This window comes from Mus caroli, unplaced genomic scaffold (genome assembly GCF_978045245.1).
Source record: "Mus caroli unplaced genomic scaffold, Mus_caroli_1 scaffold_20, whole genome shotgun sequence".
Classification (NCBI taxonomy): Eukaryota; Metazoa; Chordata; class Mammalia; order Rodentia; family Muridae; genus Mus; species Mus caroli.
Window position 1 is genome coordinate 22,408,388 of NW_028227275.1, and position 17,535 is coordinate 22,425,922.

At 39.6% G+C, this 17,535-nt stretch overlaps 1 protein-coding gene across 1 annotated transcript in view; it reads right to left on the reverse strand.

The window, feature by feature from the left end:
• Hells (helicase, lymphoid specific) overlaps positions 1 to 16,921 on the reverse strand; it is a 37,037-nt gene extending 20,116 nt beyond the window's left edge. Inside the window, exons 1-10 of the mRNA XM_021151190.2 lie at positions 16,788 to 16,921; positions 16,346 to 16,467; positions 12,189 to 12,311; positions 9,393 to 9,449; positions 7,400 to 7,436; positions 7,246 to 7,310; positions 5,400 to 5,438; positions 3,911 to 4,138; positions 2,180 to 2,362; positions 767 to 910 (exon numbers count right to left, since the gene is read on the reverse strand). Coding sequence (XP_021006849.1) covers positions 767 to 910; positions 2,180 to 2,362; positions 3,911 to 4,138; positions 5,400 to 5,438; positions 7,246 to 7,310; positions 7,400 to 7,436; positions 9,393 to 9,449; positions 12,189 to 12,311; positions 16,346 to 16,450 — 981 coding nt within the window. The 5' untranslated portion in view covers positions 16,451 to 16,467; positions 16,788 to 16,921. The remainder of the gene's footprint in view (positions 1 to 766; positions 911 to 2,179; positions 2,363 to 3,910; positions 4,139 to 5,399; positions 5,439 to 7,245; positions 7,311 to 7,399; positions 7,437 to 9,392; positions 9,450 to 12,188; positions 12,312 to 16,345; positions 16,468 to 16,787) is intronic.
• Positions 16,922 to 17,535: the final 614 nt, after the last annotated feature.

The following is a 17,535-nucleotide window of genomic DNA, read 5'->3' on the forward strand; positions in this document are numbered from 1 at the left end:
ACAGGAAGGACTGCACAGAGAAATCCTGTCTTGAAAAACCAAAAAGACAAAGAAAAAGGTAAAGATGAACTTAATTAAGAATGAACATTAAGGGGCTGGTGAGATGGCTCAGTGGGTAAGAGCACCCGACTGCTCTTCCGAAGGTCCAGAGTTCAAATCCCAGCAACCACATGGTGGCTCACAACCATCCGCAACGAGATCTGGCACCCTCTTCTGGAGTGTCTGAAGACAGCTACAGTGTACTTACATATAATAAATAAATAAAATATTTAAAAAAAAAAAAAAAAGAATGAACATTAAATGATCAGAGAAGAAAACGCAGAAAACTATACACAATTCACATGGTGAGGAAGAAAGGCAGCTAATGGCATAGTAAAACATGGACATTAATAAGCAACTAAAACAATGAAGACAGAGGACAGAGCACCATCCACAGTTCTAAAAACACAAAAATGATTTTTCTCCAAATCTATTCATATTTGAATAAAACTAAACCAATAAATAAATTCCAACTACAGATCTCAAATTTACAGCATAGTTAATGTACAACCAATTCTAATACTTTTAATATGGCCACAGATAAAATGCCAATAATTCTACTAACAGACATCAACCTTAATCACAATCTTTCTATGGGCAAGTCTCCAGTTTCTAAAGGAAATGCAAAGTGCATCTACTACTTCACCCACAATAAACCAAATGTTATTGGATGGTGATACTATGAATTAAAAATCTGACTAATGATCTACAAAGAAATCACCTGTACCTGTAAAGCATTCTGGTCTCGCATAGCGATCTCGAATGATGTGATCACCACAGGATGAATCTGCAGTGTCCCTTGTCTTTTGTGGATATTCTTTACTAATTTCCGACGGTCCTCCCGGGTTCCATGATACAGCAGAGTAGGAATCTACAAGGGTATATTGATTCAAATCAAAATATAAAGGATTTGGAAAATACAGAACAAGTCACTTTCTTAAAGAACATTTTAGTTCCATTTTTCTATGACTAAGTTAACTTAAGAAGTCATGACTAACATAAGGAAAAAAAAATGAAGAAAAAAAAAAGTAATCCTAAATCCACAGAAACAAAACAAAGAGGTTTATGAAGCAGATGGGTAAACTACTTCAGGAATATATTCTCATGAGGCAAGGACATAGGTAAGATAGCATGTATATGCAGTACTTGTTTAAGTTGAAAAAAAAAAAACTTACAAACAAGTCCAAACAGTGATTCTTTTATAATTCAGAACTTGTTATTCGATAAGCTGGCACATACAAGAATTATTATAGGGGTAATAATATGTATTGGGGAAAATATGTAACAATACACATGGGAGGAGGACTGGAAAGATGGCTCAGCTGTTAAGAGCAGTAGCACTTATTCTTCTTCCAGAGGACCCAAGTTCAAATCCCAGCACCCACAAGGCAGCTGACAACTATCTATAAATCCAAGATCTAACACACTCACACAGACATACATGCAGGCAAAACACCAATGTACATAAAATAAATAAATTAAAATAAGAATGAGGAAGGACCTGCTTCCATTCCCAATTCTCACATTATGGTTCACTGTCTATAACTCTGGTTTCAGGGGATTTGATGGCCTATTAATGGCACCAGGCACTCATGGGGTACACATTTAAAAAGTATTTTAAAAATAAGAAGAGCCGGGCGTGGTGGCGCACGCCTTTAATCCCAGCACTTGGGAGGCAGAGGCAGGCGGATTTCTGAGTTCGAGGCCAGCCTGGTCTACAAAGTGAGTTCCAGGACAGCCAGGACTATACAGAGAAACCCTGTCTCGAAAAACCAAAAAAAAAAAAAAAAAAAAAATCCAAGGTCAGACTGTGCTAATATCTGGGGACAGCTGGGCTATATACTGAGTGAAATTGTGTTTCAAAAACAAGCAGAAAAATAAAAGACGACCAAAAACTTTTTTTAAATGTAGATCTGACTCAGATGAAATAATTTATAAAATCCCAAAAACAATTTAAGGAAAATCTCAGTAAAAAATATCAGGCTACCAATCCCAATTCTATATATAAATCAAAGAATGGTCCTATTCAAATTGAGTAAGTCAAATCAAATGTATATAAAAATCATTTCAGCTACTGTGAGTGGTCTATATTTCATATAATAAATATATGTAATATATTAATGTAAAAAATATATCTTACTTCTGGAGTAAATCTTTTAAATTCAGCCATCCAGTTAGGAAGTGTAGACAAAGGGCCACAAACAAGAAAAGGTCCAGGTACTCCCCTCTGAATCATCAATGCAATTGTAGCAATGCACTGAACAGTCTTTCCCAAACCCATTTCATCTGCTAAAATGCCATTAATTCCATTTTCCCAAAGCATCTGTACAAAAAAATACATCATACATAAATGTTAATATAAACATTTTCTGGATTAAAGGCTTCATTTTTAAAAGGATAATCAAAACTATGAATCTAACATAAAAAATAAACTCTAAGTTATAAGAAGTCCTTTATCTAGGACATAGAAAGTGTTGAAGGTCTCACTCATTTTAAAATTTAACATTTCCACTTTAAAACACTCAGAAAATACACACAAGGAACTGGCGAGATGACTCAGCAGTTAGGAATACTCGATTATCTTCCAAAGGATCCCAGTTAAGATCCCAACCCCTACACTGGGTACTCTGCCACAAAGGATCCAATGCACTCAAGGCTTATGCAGACAACCACTGCACAACATCCAAGTACAAGGTGCACATGTACCACCCAACTCACACAAATAATAAATGTTAAAAAATGCAAATATTTCTTTCACACTCAAATGGAACAATTTGAGTAGTAGTGTATCATGCTACTTAGTTATTAGAGAAAAGAATCCATAAGCAATATCAAAAATGCAAAACTTCAGATCAGGTGTGCCACCACATACTTTTGATCTCAGCATTCAGGAAGCAGAAGTACTTACTAGTGAAACCTGGGTCAACCAAAGCTACAAAGTGAAACCATGTCTCTAAAAACAAAACAAAAGCAGGTAACACAAGGGCTGGGAAAATGGCTCAGTGCATAAAGTCTAAAGAACTGACTTTGGAAACCCAAACCACACATAAAAACTAGACAGAGCGGTGCATGTACACCTGTAATCCTGGCACTCCTACAAAGACAGGAGAAGTTCCACGCTCCTGAGCCAGCTAGCAGAGCACTTTTGTTCATGTATATATCATATCACCTACAATGACAATTCGAGACAGGTTTCATAGGGAATGCATGCCATCACTTGAAGAAATGGATACAACAGAGCCTGGAGTTCAAGTTCTTTCCTGGCTCACCATTTCCAAACCAGCCTCAGTTATGAAACTTGCTTGTTTCAAACAAAAACAAAAATGCCTTAAAGACAAAAAAATGTCTTAAAAACAAAAAAGGGTACCAAGTGCTCAGCAGATAAAAGCCCTAGGACACACGCTAGGCCACACTGTACTCAATCCCCAGGATCCTCAAGGTGGAACCAACTCCAAAGTTACTCTGACACTCTAGAACCATACACCATGGTGGCACATGAGTCAACACATGTCAACAGCAACCTCTCTCTCTCTCTCTCTCTCTCTCTCTGGTGGCACATGAGTCAACACATGTCAACAGCAACCTCTCTCTCTCTCTCTCTCTCTCTCTCTCTACACACACACACACACACCAAATAAAGATGATGATGATGATAATAAAATTTGGAATGGCATGATAGCTTAGCAGATAAAAGTGTTTGGTATGAGAGCCTGCTAAATTCAATTGTAAAATAGTCACATAAAGGTGGATAGAACAGACTCCACAAAATCATCTTCTGCTATATAAACATGTGCTATGGCCCATACCCTAACCCCCACATAGACACAGAAGTAACAGAATTAAGAAAGAAGATGAGAAGACAACTCATTACCCTAAGCCATTCCATGCCTTCTACTTGGTACCACCTCATTACTCCTCCTGTGAAATGCTTTGGTTGTTGAAAGGGTACAGGCTGTCCATTACATTTCCGAACTGGGTCAAAAAAGAATTTAGAATTCTGCCTAACAGTTTGAGACAATCTATCTTTAATCATACTGTTTGAATCCTTATTTTTCTGAAGATCTTCTACACAAAGATTCGTAGTGGAAGAGCTTTCATCCTGTAATGAGAAATATTTAATTAAAATCTTGATAGTAAATGCTACTATGTTCACCATCTATCAGAAAATGCAACAGGCTGGTGGCACAGCTCAGTAGGTAAAAGCACTTGCTGTACAAGCTTGGAGACTTGAATTAGAATGGGAGAACCACTGATTCTAAAGTTGTCCTAACTTCCACATGTATACTGAGGCGCGCACACACACATGCATCATCCATGAAACTTTTTTTTCAAAAAGAAAATGTAACAAAATCTACAATACTGTAGTTACTACGTCTAGAGAATAAAATCTGAATGCATGGTCACATCTCCAAGACCTTCCTTTCCCGTATAAATATGAAGTCATTAAAAAAGAAAAAAAAGTTAACGGAGCTGGAGAGATAGTTTAGCTCTTCCGTTAGGGATCTTGCAGAATAGAATTCCCTTGCCAGCACCTCCTCTACTCTAGCTCTGGGAGATCCTTTTTATGGCCTTTTCATGTACTCAAATGTGTATGTTTATTATAGACAAATAAATTTTTAAAAAGATCTTTTAAAAAAGAATGCCAATGTATATCTTTTTTTTTCAGATTTATTTATTTTTATTATATGCAAGTATTTAAGATCTTTTAAAAAAGAATGCCAATGTATATCTTTTTTTTTTCAGATTTATTTATTTTTATTATATGCAAGTACACTGTAGCTGTCTTCAGACACTCCAGAAGAGGGAGTCAGATCTCATTACGGATGGTTGTGAGCCACCATGTGGTTGCTGGGATTTGAACTTCGGACCTTCGGAAGAGCAGTCGGGTGCTCTTACCCACTGAGCCATCTCACTAACAACTTAATCAATTATAGATTTTACCAGTTAGAAAAGCCTTCTTCTTTGGAACTACCTTCTATGCATCTGTACGCTAATCAGGACTCAAACTCAAACTCATATTCCTCCAGGTTCACCCTAGGTAACTGGTCACTGTTAAAATGTTAGAAGGAGCAAGATGGCTCAACATTTGCTAGCAACCTTGATGATGAATGATCTGACTTGTTCAATCCTGGGGACCCACAGGATAAAAAAATAATTTCTCCAAGTTGTCATGACACCTGCATGCCATACATCCCATAACTAAATTAATGTAAAACAAACAAAATTGCCAAAAGAACCAGCAAGATGGCATAGCAGATAAAGGACCCTGCCATCAACTTATTCTTCTGAGCTTCAAAACATATGGCATACATATGCATTCATAAACACAGAGACACCAACAGTAATAAAATTTATCTTACCTCATTATCCTTATGTTTTTTAGCTACTGACAAAATTTCCTATAAGATTAAAAAAATAAAAATTAATAATGTATAAGACTACCACTTCTGCCATGCTCTAGTGATGCATGCCTTTAATCCCAGCACTAAAGAGACAACAGGAGGATTTCTGTGAGTTTGAACCAACCCTGGTCTACAAAGCAAGTTCCAGGATAGCCAAGACTGTTAAACAAAGAAGCTGTGTTGAAAGAATAAAACAAAACAAAAAGAGGACTACTACTTCCATGGCCCCACCAGTATGATCCAGGTAAATTATTCTCATCCTTAATTAAAGATGTCTTTTTATAGTGAGTGAACCAATGCATGACTGGCTAAGATAGGCCCTAGGTTTAGTAGCCAGCACTGTGAGGAAAAAAAGGAGGTTGAGGGCTGTTGTGAAGAAGCAAGAGCTCAGAGTAGTATGACTTTAATCCCAGAAGAGACACGCTGATCTCTGTGAGTTCAAGGCTAGCTTGATTACACAGTCTAGCCAAAGCTAAACAGTAAAGAGTCCGCCGAAAGCAAGAAATCGAGAGAGAGAGAGAGAGAGAGAGAGAGAGAGAGAGAGAGAGAGAGAGAGAGAGAGAGAGAGGAGGGAGGGAGGGAGGGAGGGAGATTAGTATACAACCCTAAGTACAAGAATTCAGATTCCTGTATACATATAATAATCAGGGCATCTCATATATGTCTTTAACTACAGCTCCAAGGAACCTCAGGCCCTCTTCAGATCTTTATGCACAAAGGTGTGTGCATCTATAAACCACAGACTTATGGATTCCTCCAACAATGGCTGGTGCCATCCTTCTTCATGAGCACTTCTTAGCATCTTTGCTGTAACCCCACACAAAGTAGTCTACGCGTCTCCAACACTGTTCCTATAAACCAGAACTCTACTTTCTCTACCAAGAATGTTGTAATTTTATTAAAATCCACTTGATACGTAATAATCATATGACGAAGGATGATGCAACTACAAACTACAGTAAACCCAGCACTCAAGAGGCAAAGGCAGCAGAATCCCAAGTTAAAAGTCAGCCTGGTGCTGGCCTGTAATCCCAGCACTCGGGAGTAAGAGGCAGGCGGATTTCTGAGTTCAAGGTCAGCCTGGTCTACAAATTGAGTTCCAGGACAGCCAGGGCTACAGAGAAACCCTGTCTCAAAAAACAAAAACAAAAAAAAAGTCAGCCTGATGTATACACCAAGACTCTGTATTAATAACAACAACAACAACAAAACCAGCAAAACCAGATTAGAGAAATGGCTCAGTGGTTAACAGCACTGGTTGCTCTTCTAGAGTACCTAAGTTCAATTCCTAACACTCACATGGTAGGTAACTCATAATCTTTCTATAATTCTGGTTCCTGGGGATGTGATGTTCTCTTCTGGATTAAGGACACTATACATATAAGTAGGCAAAACCATAAAAATAAAATATTTTTTTCATAAAAATAAATATCTTTTACTTAAGATAGGCTCTATCTAGCCTGGAACAATGTTGACCAGGTTGGCCTGGAAACTAGAGATCCACCTGCCTCTGCCTCCCAATTGCTGAAATTAAAAAGCATGCATCACCAAGTCCAGGTAAGTAAAGATATTTTTGTTATGTTTTTTGAGATAGGGTTTCTCTGTGTAGCCCTGACTATCCTGGAACTGTCTCTGTAGACCAGAGTGGTCTTGTACTCATAGAAATCTGTCTGCCTGTGCCACCAAAAAGATAGGATTAAAGGCATGCACCACTGCCACCCAGCAAGTAAATATATTTTTAAGGTTAAAACCAACAGTAGATTTTAGCCAACATCAAATATATGTAGTCTTCTAATATTATTACCTCTTTTGACATGACCTCTGAAATATTATAAGATTCATCTTCTCTTCCTCTTTTCTTTTTCATGGCTATAAAACAAAACCATTTAACTTTTTAATAGCAGCTAAAAACAGAAGTACAAACATACATCCTTCAAGCTGGAACAAAGTTAGTTTACCTGGATTCTCTGCATTTCCATCAACTAAACTTTTACCCTACAAAACAAAGATTTAGAATATTAATAAAAAATGTATTAATTTTAAATATTTGCCCTACATGTCCCCATCTAGGCATCCTGTGCACACCTGGTGCCAATAACAGAAGAGGGCATCAGATTCCCCAGAACTGGAGACAGTTTAAAACCATGAATATGAGTCAGGTGGTTGCAGCACACGCCTTTAACCCAGCAAATAAGAAACAGAGGCAGGTACATCCTGGTCTACAGAGTGAGTATCAAGACAGCCAGAAAAAAACAGAACAAAAGAACCATCATGTGGGTACTAGGAATGGAACCCAGGATCTCTGGAAGAACATCCAGTGCCCTTAATTGCTGAGCTATCTCTCAAAACCCTAGAATGTTATGTTTACTAAGGATCCTTATGTTGTTACACTTTTTCTTTGTATGTTTTGAGAGTAACAGTACTTCATGCCCTTGCAGACAAAGTTCAGTTCCTAGAAGCCACACTGGGCAAGTCACAACTGCTTTAGGGGATCCAATGCCCTATTCTAATACTCCATGAGCACTCAAACATAGGTAAGCGATCACAAAAAACAGACAGATACACACACACACACACACGTTATAAAAATAACAATATAAACACTTCCTGATGTGGTAGTGCCACATACATAATCCCAACATTCAGGAGGCAAAGGCAGGAAGATCTCTGTGAACTGGAAACCAGTAATATAGCTCACACACACAAAAAAAGCCCTGAAACTCAGTGAGTCTCAAAAACAATAGGCATGAACATAGGAGGAAATGTTAGGAAGAAGGGATTCAATGGAAGTGGGTAAATAAGATAATGGGATAAATACAACCAAAACACTAGCAATAACTAACTTTAAAAAAAAAAAAATAGCCGGGCGTGGTGGCGCACGCCTTTAATCCCAGCACTCGGGAGGCAGAGGCAGGCGGATTTCTGAGTTCGAGGCCAGCCTGGTCTACAAAGTGAGTTCCAGGACAGCCAGGGCTACACAGAGAAACCCTGTCTCGAAAAACCAAAAAAAAAAAAAAAAAAAAAAAAAAAAAAAAAAAAAAAAAGGTTAGGGAGATGCCTGGACAGTTTTAAGTGTGAAAACTAGCTTGGATCAAGAACCCAGGTAAATGCTGAGTGAGCAGGTATCCGCACTGAATTCTAGTGCTCCCTGAAGAAAGCAGGTTAGCTAGTCAGAACATTCAGGTAAGCTATAGGTTTAACTGAGACTCTGCCTCATGAATATAGAATAACCTAGGAAGCCTCCCAACAGACATCCCTGGGACTTTATACATGTACACATGTGAACATCCATAAGCCTTCAGACACACACAAACACACATAAAAATGAAAGGGTAATTTAAAAGAAAAGTAATTTTTTTTTTTAAATTTTAAGGAGCAAGAACAATGGCTAAGTGTTCTGGTTCCTCTCCCAGAAGTTCCAGGTTCAAATCCCAGCACCCACCTAGAATCTCATAAACATTTGTAACTCCAACTGTACGGAATCCAAAAACCCTCTTCTGGCCTCTCCAGGTACCAGGCACACATGTGAATACGCGCGCACACACACACACACACATATGTGTATATGTGTATACACACACACAGAGGCACTCACTCATATTCATAAAAAAATGCATCTTTGAGAAAGATACATTACCCATTAAGAAAACTTATAAATAGTTGAAAATTAAAGCAAACAAACACCAAACAGATGGACCAGCTGAATATATATAACACCCACTTCTGACTCCCAGACGCATTCCACACACATGGTGTACTTAAACACATCCAGGCAAAACAAAAAACATACACATAAATTATTATTTCTTAAAAGACAATGGAAGAATAAATCTGAAATTAAGTAGATGATGAAATAATAAGTAACAATTTTCTCAAGAGGACTGAATGTATTTAACACATTCAAGACCAAGCCACAGCACGAAAGGGGAAAATCCTGGCTTACTATATCACCTTTGTAACTTTTAATGACCGTTTTTTTTTCTCCAACTTCTCTTTCTTCTTCTGTTCCTGTAAGATAAAATTTTTCCTTAGGACATGTGACAAAAAAATATGCATTACAATTATATCAAAATGTATTTAAAATAAAAAATTACTTAATTAAAAACAAGAACTTTTACTTCTAGGCTTTATGGGATTATAGGAAACAGATTTATCCTCTTCTATCACACAGAACTAAATACAGATCCAATATATTAGACAATAGTTTTCAAAAGGACAGTGAGCTCTGAGAAGAAAACCTTCTGAGTGCTTAGCTCACAGCCTGAGTTCAATCTCAGGACAAACAGAAACCAAGTCTTTGAGATGAGACAAAATGCAAATCTTCAGACTGATAACATCTCCAAGGTCAAGTACCAGAGAGAACTGTGATGCACAGAGAAAGCTGGTCTTCCAGACTTCAGGCTAAGTACTTCTAAGTCCTTGGGCAAAGCCATAAGACAACCAACAGAAAGAATAAGTTGGCAAGGCAATCTGCCAATAAATAAATACATAAATAGATAGATAGATAGATAGATAGATAGATCGATAGATGAATGAATGAATGAATGAATGAATGAATGAATAAAATAAGGAAAAGAAATAAGTTTATTCCCTAGGCTAAAAACTAAGTCCTACAAAAGCAGTGCATGGAATGCAAAGTTATTCCTAAACTAAAAGCTATGCCACATTTACCTTATAATTAATCTTAACAAAATTTCATTTTATTGTGTGTATGTGAACACATCTATGACACTCTGATTACATGGGGCTGAAGATCAAACAAAGGTTGCCAGGTTTGAGATCAAACACCTTTACCTGCTCAGCCATCTCACTGGTATCTTGCTAGCATATACATATATATATGTATATCTATGCTAGCAAGATATACATATATATATATATATATATATATATATATATATATATATATATATATATATGATGGCTAAAACAGAAGTTGTCTTTTAACTCGTCCAGCTAAAGATTTATTTTGTGTTTATTATTTTACCACAAGATTTGAACAAGGTTTCTAAAAGAAAGACCTTCCGGCAAATGTAGTAAAGTCTTAGTTGATCACTGTGATAGAGACAGGTACACTCTGGAAAATGGCCTAAAAGGTAACGAGGTTCAAGTAGGTAGCTAACTTTCTTTAAATATTGCATTAAATCTTGTGAGAAACAAAAGCTAGAGGCCAATGAAGCTTGAAAAGTCACAGGAGGGAACTAAAATACTAAAGAAAAAGAATCATTGTATTAGTTTTTATTTGCTTATTTGGGGAGGTACATGTGCCATATGTATCTAGTCAGACAGCTCTCAGGGGCAATATTATTCCACCACGTGGTCTTCAAGATTAGTGACTTTGCCCACTGAGCCAACTCAATGGCCAGAAAAAAAATGCTTCAGAAGCAATATCTTGTTTTTTTAACTTAAGAGCAGGATGAGCTGGCACATACCTTTAATCCTACACACACACACACACACACACACACACACACACACACACACACACCATATTTATGCCTATAGATGGCTGCAAGCCACCATGTGTGCTGGGTAACAAACCCAGGTCCTCTGCAAGAATAGTAAGTGCTCTCTTAACTACTGAGCCATCTCTCCAGTCCTGCAAGTAAAAACATATCTTTCAAAACTTTGAAGAGAAGATTTTCAAACATGAAAAAGATATTCAGATATGCTATAAAATCACCAAGAGAAAATTCAAATAAATCTGTAATATTAGAAAACATAGCACATAACAGCACTGGAGAAATGGATGAAGATGGACAGGATGAAAAACTTGATAGAAATCCTCATACAATTGTGGTAGCCTTCCCAGGTATATTTGTATCCTAAAATAGAAACTGTATGTGTAGGGTTCTGTGTATTCAGAGTACTCAGTATTTGCCTAGTATCTGAGATGACCCTAACACTGGATTAAACCCCTAGTACTGCTAAAGAAAGACAATAGAGGGCTGGAGAGGAGAGAAAGCAATTGCACATGATGGTGTATGAATAACCACAGCACTTAGGAATCAGTAACAGAAGGATCCATAAATGGACGCGCTCATGCCTCTTTGGGGCTCCATTACACAGGTATGAATGATTAAAGCACTGCCACAATGTAATCAACCAACAACTTTCCTTGAAGTTGGTGTTGTACACCTCTAATCCTGTTTCAGCTTGTAAGTGGCTAACCCCCAATTCTAGGCCCAACAACGTGTTAATACGTCAGCATTCAAAAGGATACCACTGTGGAGATCCCAGAGCTTTAGGAATTTTATGATAGAAAACAAAATGAAACCAAAGATCTATGTATAAAATACTATAATACAGTAATCAATAGTGAGAGTCATCTTAAGTTTCCTGATGTCACAAGAGTACATTTTTGGAATGGACATGTACATTACTGCAATTGTGATGGTGATTACACAAGTCTATACATTGACTGGTTAAAACAAGATCTGGAGACATGGCTCAGCTATCAAGAGCTCTAGCTGTTCTTTCCAGGACCCAGGTTCAATTCCCAGCACCCAAATGGTAGCCCACAAGCATCTGTAACTCATCCAAGGGGACCCAATACCTTCTTCTGGCATGCCCATGGTATATACACATACAAATATGCAGACAAAAAAAATCATTAACAAAAAAATAAAAAATTTTTAAAACTCGAATAAATTTGAAATCTCTACATTTAACTGTACTAATCTATACTTCAAAAAGCTGTTTCCAAAATGCTTCTAACCTATTTTCTAGTTAATCATACATACTTACCTCCAATTGCTGTTGTTCCATTTTAGTCAACAAAAATTTTGAGTAGATATTGCTTTTTTCAAGCAAATGCTGAAGTCTGCGGTACCGAATTTCAGTGGACTCTCTGTCCCAAGACTTTTGAGCCTATCCAAAGAAAAATATTCCATACTAAATTAAAGAGATACAAATATTCAAAGTCATGCTACACAGCAAGTTAGGCAGCAGCCTAACTACACAAGACCCTGTCTCAAAATAAATTAAACAAAGCAATGAAAATAAAATTAAAACAAAACCCAAAGGACGAAAACCACTAAAAGGAGGGTGAGGAAGAATAGGAGGGGAGGAATTAACAACTAAGTATAATGACATGTTTGAAAAATACCATATGAAATCCCTAACTTTTAAGCTAATCAAACCAAACAAAACTCTCACTGGCCAGGGACTACCACATCTTTTTATAACTTTAAAATTGCTGTTACCTAGGCACAGTGCCTATGCCTTTAATCCCAGTACTCAGGAGATAGATGAAAGAATCAAGAGTTCAAGAATAGTCACTGTTATATAGGGGAATTCCAAGCCAATCTGGGTTACATAAGATGCTATCTCAAAACAAAACAAAACAAAACAAAACCTCAGAACAAAAAACAAAACCTGTGATCTATGTTGCCCTCTGCCACTTGGAGATTCAGCCTTCAAGAATGTCATCATCAAATTCAGCCCCTCAAACTTGGATCAGAACAGTGACACCAAAATAAGCCTCTTTCTTATTTGTCTGGACACCATGTATGGACATCTGCAGGCCTGCACACCCATTTGTGACGAGCAAAAGAAAACTTTGAAGTTAATTCTCTCTTACCTTTCCATGGGTCCTGGGGATCCAGTTCAGGTTGCCAGTCTTGTACACCCAACAATTTACTAGCTGAGCAATCTGATCAGTATGAAGCTCTTTTCAAAGTTCTATATGCATATTGTACTGCTCATGGCTTATTATCCCTTGCCAGCATTTTGTGTTCCCCAGAGCTTTGCCTTCATGCTTTACCTTTAAGATCTGAAGCTCACCTCAAACTGACTATGCTAACAGAAGATGACCTTGAATTGATTCTCCTGCATCTACCTCCCAGACACAGGGATTACACATGGGCCACCACACCCAACTAGACATTGCTTTCATGTCACATACACTTTTGAACTACAAACCTCTACTTTTTATATTACTTTCATATTTACTCACTGAGTAATTTAACTTTATGTGTGTAGATGTTTTATCTACATGTATCATGTCTGTGAGCCACTTGTGTGCCTGGTATCCAGAGGCCAGGTAGGCATTGGATCCCCTGGAACTGGAGTTACAGAGGATTGTGAGCCACGATGTGGATGCTGGAAATTAAAGCTGTGTCTTTGAGAAGACTGAAGGTGCGCATGGATGCTAGAGATGTCAGATCCTCTGGAGCTGTAATTAGAAAATTTGTGGGCTGGTGAGATGGCTCAGTGGGTAAGAGCACCCGACTGCTCTTCCAAAGGTCCAGAGTTCCAGAGTTCAAATCCCAGCAACCACATGGTGGCTCGCAACCATCCGTATCGAGATCTGGCGCCCTCTTCTGGAGTGTCTGAAGACAGCTACAGCGTACTTACATATAATAAATAAATCTTTAAAAAAAAAAAAAAAAAAGAAAATTTGTGAGCCACCCACCTGACATGGGTTCTGGACTCAAACTCAGAACCTTTGCAAGGGCAATTAACACTTAATCATTAACCCACCTCCTTAGCTCTACAATTTTTAAAATGTAACTAACTATCTACTTAATAAAGTAGATGAGAACTCAATGAATAAAACACTGGAAATACAACCTGACCTTTTCTGTCTTCTGTTTTGAGATCTTTCTGTGACTTGTCTGAAATTTGCTACATAGACTAGGCTGGCCTCTAACTCACACCTGCCTTCTGCCCCACACAAACCCCAAGTGCTGAGATTAAAGGCATGCATGCACCACCACCACATCTAGCATGATTTTAAGATTTTAGGGGTGGAGAAAATTATTTTATGTGTTTGACTGTGTGTATATGTGTGTATGTACCATACATGTTCCTGCTACCTATGGAGTTCTGATGAAGATGAAGATGTCAGGTCATCTAGGAACTGGAGTTATAGATGGTTGTAAGCCACCATGTGAGTACTGAGAAACAATCTTGTATAGCATGCCTCTATAGCCCAGTGACTGTTTTTGATAAAGGGTTTTGTTATACAGCCTACGATAGTCTCAAACTTGCAGCAATTCTCCAGTCTCAGTTTCCCTGAGTGTTGTCCTTAATTTATAGGTGTGAAGTACAACCACCACTGTTTTGTTTTGTTTTTTTATGACAGGCTATCATATAACTAAGGCTCCCCGGAAACTTCCTATGTAGATACACAGCTGAGGGTGACCCATGTAGGGATGACTTGAACATCTGATCCTCAAGCTGCCACATCCCAAGTGCTGGGATTATAGGCATGAGGCCTAACGTGACCTACTCTTAATAAACCATCATTAAGATTTAACAATGCTAGATCCAATAGTTTGAGGCTAACTAGAACTATGTATTATGCCCCCATTCCTATTCAGAGGGAAAAAAAAGTTACAAAACAACTAGTGTGATAACATCAATTTCTGTCCATCTTCCATGTGCACCACGAACACAAATAAATACTGAAGAACACTGACATACAAAATACATACCATGAACCATGTGACTGATCACCTGTTTCAGGATGGATTATTTCCTAAACTAAGTGGGTTTCTATTTATGGTTAGATAGTTCAAAGTAAGTTGAACTGTATGTATTCTGTGAGAAGATCATACATCTCTTGGAATCACTAAGTCCACTTTCAGCATTACCTGTGATTCAGCTACCATGCAAACATAGAGTATAAAAGGTGCAAAGCCTTCAATAAACCTACGATCTTGCCTGATTTGTCTTTAGATGGTGTCAGTCTCCTTCCCTTGCTGACTCTACACCTCTTTGGGACCCGAACCCTGCTGAAGCTGGACTCTGGCACATTTACTTTATGACCAACTGGCTCAGCTGGTAAAGCACAACTGCTCTTGCAGAGGTGCCAGGTTTGTTTCCCGGCAGTCAGACGGCTCACAACCTGCTTAGTCTAGCTCCAAACTCACCTGCAGCTACTCCAAACTCAAATGGACATCACACACACACACACTTCAGAAAAGGAGACCTACTGTGAGTTCCAGCCCAGCATGGGCTACAAAATTAAGATTAAAAATCCCACAGAGAGTTCATACTCTACTGACAGGATGAAATAAATGCAAGGAAAAAAAACTAAGATGGAGTTAAGAACTTCCCATGATTATATCACCCTCTCTTGCATATGCAACAACTAAGCAGCAGGTGGGACTTCATAGTACTAATCAAGAACTAAACTTGCCAAATGTTAAAAGCTGCTTTCACTACGTTTTAAAAGGTTCTGTTTTTAAAAAATGTACAAATACTGTAACTTATCATGAAAACATACACCTCAATTTTAGCTAAAGAATCTTACTTGTAGAAAACTAAAACAAATTGATCACTTAGGCAGCAAACAGTAATAAATTGCTAAGAAATCCTTAGGAGAAGGGAATGATATGCACACTCCAGTAATCCCAGCACTGGGAAGCTAGGCAGGGGGACCCTAGGATATGACGGCCAGCATAATACTGTCTCAAAAACAAACCCAACAGAAAAATAGAGGGGAAGGGAATAATCCGTAGACCCGGCTTACAGCCCAACTTTTGATTAATGTCAACGTCTACCACCTCTGTCTAGTAGTACATACATTATGACTCGGGCATTAAAGATTAATAATGTTGGCCATTAGGCATACAGTAAGAGAACATATTTAAAAAGCAAATAAAGATGGCAAAAGCAACCAAACACTCCTCATCACTGACTCTGACTGGATCTTAGTAGTCAAAAAAGCAATCTGAAACGTCCACTCAAAGATAAGTTGCAACCTACCCCGCCCAGACCACACTTCAGAAACCTATCATTCAAAGCCCACTCCAAGATCATCTCTTTACAAGTACGGAGAAGCCAAGTGGCCAGGGCTGCTTGGGAGTTCAAGGAGAAGCAAGTGGGGGAGGCAGGCAGGCCGGGGGTGGGGGTGGGGAGCCGGGGAGAACCTCCGGCTATGGATTTTACATTACCACTTCTAACATCTTCCGCTCTTTCTCAAGTCCCGCAGCCTCGAGCTGTTCCTCCTCCTCCAGCATGGCTGGAGTAATCACCGCAGGCTCCGTTTCTTCGGCCATCTCTGGAGCCAAGGACCCTAAGGGAGCACGGCGGGGGCTTTCAGAACGGGATTCAAGTTACAACCCCGGATTTCCAACTTGGGGGAGCCACGGCCTTCCCCCTCCCTGGCCGGCCGCATCGCCAGCGAAAGCCACCACCGACAGCGTCTGGGTGACAAAGCCGGTCGGCCGGGACCCAGGTCGTGAGGAGACCTGTAAGGGAGACTTGGGGGGACGCTTCCGTGCCACCAAGCAGACCAGGTCGCCGGCGGCGGCTCCTCACGCCCCTTTTCCCCTCCTCAGCCCGGACCCCGGCGAGCTCCCTCCCCGGGATGCAGCCTCCACGCCGCCGGCTCACCGCTGCTGCACGCGGGCGGCTCCGCAGGTATGGCTGGACACCAGCCGGGGACCCAGTTGCCTCAAACGCCGCGAGCTAAATCCTCACACCCGGCCGGCTCGCTCGCCCCGCGGCGCAAGAAATTCGCGCGCTTCTCTTTCGCGGGAAAACCCGGTGGTCTCGCGAGACTTCGGGCTCCCCGCCCGCTGCAGACCTCGGCTCACGAGATTTGGACGCGCTTGGCTTTGCTTTCCGCCTCTCGCCAGGAGGGATGCGTTAAGCCTGTGCCTGTGCCCAGGCAAAGGGGTGTTGCTAGCTCCAGCCTCGAACATCGCCCGTGGTCACAGAGGCGCCGCAGACCGTAGTGGCCCCGATCGCCCCTTTCTTATTTAATGATGGTCCCGAGTTGTTCGGCGGGGTGCAAGACCTCTTTTGAACGCCCCCAGTACCTGTCCTTTCCGTAGGTAAAGGTCGATGTTAGGGTGTCAAAAACGGCCAAGCTCGCTGGACCCTGACCAGTTGTAGTTCGCGTTCTTTCGTAAAATTCCTTTCCAAATAACTCTGAGGAGTGGTTTGTGAGTAAGAAGAAAGATGAGAAATTAAGATTATAGCTAGTTCAGGGAAAAAAAAGTATTTAGGATAAAATAGCGAGTGATAAACTGAGAGGAACGGAGGAGACTCAGAAACAAGGTCTGTAGGTGTAGCGGAGTTGGTGTAATGCCTGCCCATTGGGAAAGGCTCCCCTGTCATCTCGCGCAGTGGAGGTCCA